The 6,949-nt window shown below is 47.4% G+C and overlaps 1 protein-coding gene and 1 long non-coding RNA gene across 3 annotated transcripts; both read right to left on the bottom strand.

Moving 5' to 3' along the window:
- Positions 1-1,002: 1,002 nt before the first annotated feature.
- LOC309566365 lies at positions 1,003-3,632 on the bottom strand. 2 transcript variants are annotated; one of them, XR_014225867.1, is made up of 3 exons: positions 3,043-3,250; positions 2,244-2,324; positions 1,003-1,036 (listed from the first exon to the last, which is right to left on the bottom strand). It is a non-coding gene; the product is annotated as an uncharacterized lncRNA (long non-coding RNA). The 2 variants fall into 2 exon arrangements; XR_014225868.1 differs by lacking the exon at positions 1,003-1,036 and adding an exon at positions 3,435-3,632 and having other exon boundaries at positions 2,211-2,324; positions 3,043-3,241.
- A 1,145-nt stretch (positions 3,633-4,777) lies between these two features.
- LOC309566363 (E3 ubiquitin/ISG15 ligase TRIM25-like) lies at positions 4,778-6,413 on the bottom strand. Its single transcript, XM_082271490.1, has one exon. It carries the CDS (start codon positions 6,393-6,395, stop codon positions 4,794-4,796), a length of 1,602 nt encoding a protein of 533 aa, XP_082127616.1. The 5' UTR covers positions 6,396-6,413; the 3' UTR covers positions 4,778-4,793.
- Between the last annotated feature and the right edge of the window lie 536 nt (positions 6,414-6,949).

The raw sequence follows: 6,949 nt of genomic DNA on the forward strand, positions 1-6,949 counted from the left end.
GTGGACTGGCTCCTCAAGAGCTTGTGTGGCTTGGGAGACATTATTCAGTTCACTAGGCTATAGGCCACCAATGTCAACTTCTACCTGGAATATTGGTTTAGGGAGGACTGACCTCTTAAGAACTTGTATGGATTGGGAGACTGCACGGTTCACTAAGCTATAGCCTACCAATGTCAATCTGTACCTGGAATATTAGTTTAGGGAGGATTTGCTAATCAAGAACATGTGTGGCTCGGAAGACATTGCTCATTTCACTAGGCTATAGCCTACTAATGTCAACCTCTAACTGGAATATTGGTTTTAAGTAGACTGACTCCTCAAGAACTTGTGTGGATTGGTAGACATTGCTTAATTCACTAAGCTATAGGTAACCAATGTCAACCTGTAACTGGAGTATTAGTTTTAGGTGAACCGACCCCTTTAGAACTTGTGTGTCTTAGAAGACTTTGCTCAATTCACTAAGCAATAGGCAACCAATGTTAGCCTGTAACTGGAATGTTCGTATTGGGTGGACTGGCTCCTCAAGAGCTTGTGTGGCTTGGGAGACATTATTCAGTTCACTAGGCTATAGGCCACCAATGTCAACTTCTACCTGGAATATTGGTTTAGGGAGGACTGACCTCTTAAGAACTTGTATGGATTGGGAGACGTTGCGCGGCTCACTAAGCTATAGCCTACCAATGTCAATCTGTACCTGGAATATTAGTTTAGGGAGGACTGGCCAATCAAGAACTTGTATGACTTGGAAGACTTTTCTCAATTCACTAGGCTACAGCCTACCAATGCCAACCTGTAACTGGAATATTGGTTTTGGGTGGACTGACTCCTCAAGAACTCTTATGTCTTGGAAGACATTGCTCATTTCACTAGGCCAGTGATGGTGAACTTTGGCACCCCAGATGTTTTGGAACTACATTTCCCATGATGCTCATGCACTCTGCAGTGTAGTTGGGCATCATAGGAAATGTAGTTCCAAAACATCTGGGGTGCCAAGGTTCCCCATCACTGCACTAGGCTATAGTCTACTAATGTCAACCTGTACAGGCGGTCCCTGGGTTACAAACAAGATCGGGTCTGTAGGTTTGTTCTTAAGTTGAATTTGTATGTAAGGCTCGGGTCACACTATTGCGATGCGGGAAGGCTGCGAATTCGCAGCCTTTTCCCGCATCGCACACGCACCCCCGGCAGTTCGCACTGCCATATGCGATACGCTGGGGGTGTCAATGTAATCTTAACGACACCCCCAGTTTGATCGCATATCGCAGTGCGATCGTGCAGTTCGCACAGGATCGGATCGCACAAGTGTGAACCGATGTGCGATCCGATCCTGATGCGGCTGCAAAAATGCCTCCTGTGCGTGTTTGCACCGGGTGCGATGCGAATTTAGCCATACAAACTGTATGGCTAAACTCGCACCGCACAGCTGATCGCATGTAATGTCGGAGCAGTGCGCTCCGACATTACATGCGAACCCGGCACTCGCATCAGTGTGAACCGGGTCTAAGTTGGAACAGGTACATTTTTTAAGTATAGCTCCAGCCAAAATATTTTTTTTTTCACATTTTTTGGATAGCATAGGGAAGGGTTAACACCCTTGTACCATTTATTTTGCCGCCTGTGCCCCTATTCAGAAGATTTCACCTCACTTTCTGTCCCTATGACAATTGGATTTTGAAAATTTTGGGTTGTTGAGGAAACCAGGATTGGTGATAAAGCTTCAATGGAGACACCTTCTTCCCATGAGAACTCTTCCAGGAGTGATTTTCCCTTCCTAGGGGGAGATTTCCTCTCACTCCCTGTTGTCTCCCTCCGTTTGTAAGTCGGATGTTTGTAGCCCGGGGACCGCCTGTAACTGGATTATTGGTTTTCGGTGGACTGGCTCCTCAAAAACTTTTGTGGCTTGAGAGACATTGCTCAGTTCTCTAGGCGATTGGCCACCAATGCCAACCTGTTACTAAAATATTGGTTTTAGGTGGACTGACTCTTCAAGAACCTTTGTATCTTGGGAGACATTGCTCAGTTCTCTAGGCCAGTGGTTCTCAATTCCGGTCCTCGGGACCCACTAACAGGCCAGATTTTAAGTATTACCTTGGGGAGATGCAGACTAGAATACTGCAATCACTGAGCAGCAAATGGGATCACCTGTGATGTAATTTAGTTATCTTGCAAACCTGGCCTGTTGGTGGGTCCCGAGGACCGGAGTTGAGAACCACTGCTCTAGGCTATAGCCTAATATTGTCAACCTGTAACTGGAATATTGGTTTTCGGTGGACTGGCTCCTCAATAACTTTTGTAGCTTTAAAGACATTGCTCAGTTTACTAGGCTATAGGCCACAGATCAGTGGCGTAACTAGAACCTTCAGGGCCCCGGTGCAAGAAACCATGAAGAACCCCCTGGACCCCTGGCCGGGGCCCTTTCCTTCAAGCCTGGGGCTCTTCCCACTGATCCTGGGGCCCTTTCCTCATTGTGGGACCCTTTCACAAATTGTGTAGTGGGCCCCCTTCCTGCCATCTTGGGGCCTCCCCATGGTGGTGGAATGCCAGGGCCCAGTCGCAAGTGTGACCTTTGCAATCCTGGAAGTTCACCCACTGGTGTCAGTAGTTTTTATTTTTTGGTATTTTAATTGTATTATTTTTTATCATTTTATTTTTTTACAATGTGACTGACTATGACTCTGTCCATTCAGAAAAGGAAGGAGCTGGTAAATTACAGATTTACCGACCCCTTCCAGGTTCTCAATTGTGACACATCCCATGCAGCAGCAGCAGGAGAGGGGAGGGAGCACAGTGGGGGGGGGGACCAGGGGAGCACACAGGGGCCCAGAGACAGCAGAACACAAGTGAACTGGATAGGAAGGGCGGCGGGGACAGTATACAGAGGAACCAATCTCCTCCATGTTCCTCCTGCAGCTACAGGAGGAAAAAGGAGGACAGTGATTTCTCTACATGCTGCCCCCCCCCCCCCCTCCTATCCAGGTGTACAGGGGAGCCACACAGGCCCAGGGCATGGGGCCCGGTTGCAATTGCAACCCCTGTAGTTACACACCTGCCACAGATGTCAACCTGTAACTGGAATATTGAATTTGGGTGGACTAAATCCTCAAGAACTTGTGTGCCTTGGGAGACATTGATCAGTTCACAAGGCTATAGGCCACCAAAGTCAATGTGTAACTGGAATATTGGTTTTAGATGAACTGACCCCTCAAGAACTCGTATGTCTTGGGAGACGTTGATCAGTTCACTATGCTATAGGCCAGTGGTCCTCAAATCCAGTCCTCAGGGCCCACTAACAGGCCAGATTTTAAGTATTACCTTGGGGAGATGCAGACTAGAGTACTGCAATCACTGAGCAGCAAATGATATCACCTGGGATGTATTTCAGTTATCTTGCAAATCTGGCCTGTTAGTGGGCCCTGTAGGCCAGGGTTGAGGACCACTGCTATAGGCCACCAATCTGTAACTGGAATATTGGTTTTGGGTGAACTGACCCCTCAAGAACTCGTATGTCTTGGGAGACGTTGCTTAGTTTACTAGGCTATAGGCCACCAATCTGTAACTGGAATATTGGTTTTGGGTGGACTGACTGACCACTCAAGAACTTGTATAGTTTAGGAGACATTGCTTAGTTCACCAGGCTTTAGGCCACCAATGTCAACCTGTAACTGGAATACTGGTATTTGGTGGACCAAACTCTTAAGCACCTGTGGATCTTAAAAGAAGTCTCCACTTCACTGAACTGTAGATACTAAACAAATTTTCCATAAAAATGTTTACTTTCATCAATGAGAGCTGAAAACCGGCATCAATTATTTACCTGAATTTTATAGCTGAATAAATATGTTTAACATCAACCCAGATTTCACAGTTTAGCCTAAGCTTTTTTGTTTCTAGAGCTTTTTCACTGAGCTGCAAGTCCAATTCAGGACTGAGCCAAACTGGCCACGCACCTTGTCCCGAAGTCCATGAGTCATAAATTGTGGTCTCCTGAGGCAGTGGGCATTATAAAGTAAAGCTAATTGCTAAAATTCATCAGAGAATTATATACCGTATTTTCTGGCGTATAAGACGACTGAGCGTGTAAGACGACTGAGCGTATAAGACGACTGAGCGTATAAGATGACTGAGCGTATAAGACGACTGGGCGTATAAGACGACCCCCTAATTTTCAAGTTAAAACATAGGTTTTGGGCTATACTCGCCATATAAGACTACCCCCCTTCCGAAGCAAGGCAACACCATTGAAAAACATCAGATTTCTCATAGATCTCCAAGGTACCCCAAGTACTGTAATACATGTAATCTCTCATAATATCTCCAAGGTACCCTAAGTATAAGTATTACCGGTAGATGTCATCTCATGGCGCTGGCTGTGCGGGAATCCTGTACCGGTGTACCGTATGTACCGTAGCTTTGGCTACATACAGTATACTGCGCTGAGCCAATCACGGAGAGCGATGTATTCTATTATTGAATGCAAAGCCTGCTCAGATTGGCAGAGTCAGAGAGACGGGCTGATGTTACTCCGCTAATCCGAGCAGGCTTTGCATTCAATATTAGAATACATCGCTCTCCGTGATTGGCTCAGCGCGGTACACTGTATGTAGCCGAAGCTACGGTACATACGATATTCCGATACAGGATTCCCACAAAGCCAGCGTCTTGAGAGATTAAATCTACCGGTAATACTTAGGGTACCTTGGAGATATTATACTCGGCGTATAAGACGACCCCCCATTTTTGGAGGATTTTTTTGAGGTTCAAAAATAGTCTTATACGCCAGAAAATACAGTAATCTAAACCTTCAGCCAGGCATTGTTCCATAAGGCAAACGCAACATGTAACGGTTCGGTGAAACTGGCCTTGTAGGTGTGCAAGTGTGTCAGGGGGTCACACATGTCGTAAAAGGACAACTGTCCTCCTTCATAATCCAAGTATATTCCAACCGAGTTGCTTAGGAGTTTAGGCGATAGGCTGATTTCCTTACAATCGTATCTCGCAGAGAGCTGATTATTGCACCACCTCAAACCCCAAGACTTGACATTATTTCCAATATTTGACCCGTCTCCTTTTCTGTCAATGCTGGCATAAGCCATGCCTAATCTCCAGTTCCCTATCTTATTAGCTTCTACTTCCCAGAAGTGCCGACCGGACGAGAACCTTGTAGAACTCAGAACTTTGAAGCTCTGAAATCTTTCCGGCGTTTCTTGGCGACATTGAGATTTCTGTGACCAGGAGGCAGTTTTCTGATCCCCTGAGATATGGACGTTGTTAGAAGCTGTGCGGACATCCAGCAATATGTTTGACTCCCACATTGTAGGGAAATCCTGCCTTGCACTTGTCAGAATATCAGATAAACCTTTGTGCAACATCACTGAGATGATTCCTTCGTCTAGGTCGCCTACAGCGTCGGCAAGGTTAGCGATGTTCTCTCCGTCCTTTTCCACGTCAAACTCTTCATCATGGACCACCTTGTCCTCTGCCCCTGGATCACCAAAGTCTTCTCTGTCCGGGTTTTGTAAGATGGTCACTGGGTCGGTCATGTTACACAGCTCCTCGATGTGATGCATCCTCCTGGATAGTTGCACCTTCTTTATCTCCAGCTGCTGGATAAGATGTTCCACTGACGATGCATTTTGCTTTTCCTGTCTGGCGATCTCATTCAGAACTGTCTTCTTCAGGATGTCCTGCTGCCTCTTGAGATCTTTAAACAAATCATTGACTGCTCTTTGGAGAGCTTCAACTTTTCTTGGCATTTGCTTCTTTCTTTCATGCAAACTCTTGACTGTTGTATCAGTCTGGTCTTTGCTTGCCCTGAGTTTCTCCATGATGGCACACAGTTTCTTTTTCTTCTTCTCGGAGGCTTCGTTCATTAGGTCGACCCGGTGACCCCTGTGCTCTCCATTCAGGCAACAGGACAAGCAAACGCATTCTCCGTCCTTTGTACAGTAATACATGAGTGGTTTCTTGTGGAGGGCACATTTTCTGCTCCCTGGGGCGGCGGTGGGATCGCTTAGGACATGCTCCTCCGACTTACTGTGCACCCTCAGATGGTCATGGCATAGAGAAGCTTCACACAGCAGACAGGACTTAGCAGCCGGTACCGGAGAATGGATGCAGTAAGAGCAGAAGATCCCAGAGTCCTGCCAATCGCACTGAGCAGACAAGACCCGCTCCGCTATGTTACGTAGAGCCAAGTTTCTGTGCACGGAGGGGCGCTTGGGAAACCCTTCCCGGCATTCCGGACAGGAATAAACGCCGCACTCCGATTGGGTATCCAGCACACGGCCAATGCAGAGTTGGCAGAAGTTGTGTCCACATATCAGGGTGACGGGATCGGTGAAAATGCTCAGGCAGATGGAGCAGCTCAGCTCGTCTTTCAGGTCTGCAGCCGCCATGCTGGAAAGCAGGAAGAGGGAACCCTGCCGTGATTGGATGGAGTCAGGAGATGGGGGCGGGAGAATCCATACTTAACTCTTCACTACCCATGGCTTGTGCAAGATCTGACTGGCTTCAAAGATTGTGCAACTGGCTCAGTGATCTCTGTACAGCACTGCGGTATATAAATGTATAATAATAGTGTGTGACTGTGGGGGGCATTAGAGTGTAAGCTCCTCTGGTACAGAGACTGATGTGACTGTGGGGGGGGGACATTAGAATGTAAGCTCCTCTGGTACAGAGACTGATGTGACAGGGGGGGGGCATTCGAGAGTGAGCTCCTCTGGTGCAGAGACTGATGTGACTGTGGGGGGGGGGACATTAGAGTGTAAGCTCCTCTGGTACAGAGACTGATGTGACAGGGGGGGGGGGCATTCGAGAGTGAGCTCCTCTGGTGCAGAGACTGATGTGACTGTGGGGGGGGGGGACATTAGAGTGTAAGCTCCTCTGGTACAGAGACTGATGTGACTGGGGGGGGGGGGGGCATTAGAATGTAAGCTCCTCTGGTACAGAG

Source organism: Pelophylax lessonae (assembly GCF_965119305.1).
Source record: "Pelophylax lessonae genome assembly, chromosome: 11".
Classification (NCBI taxonomy): Eukaryota; Metazoa; Chordata; class Amphibia; order Anura; family Ranidae; genus Pelophylax; species Pelophylax lessonae.

Coding starts and splice junctions, on each gene's coding strand:
- LOC309566363 (XM_082271490.1), bottom strand. CDS start 6,395: ATGGCGGCTGCAGACCTGAAAGACGAGCTGAGCTGCTCCATCTGCCTG.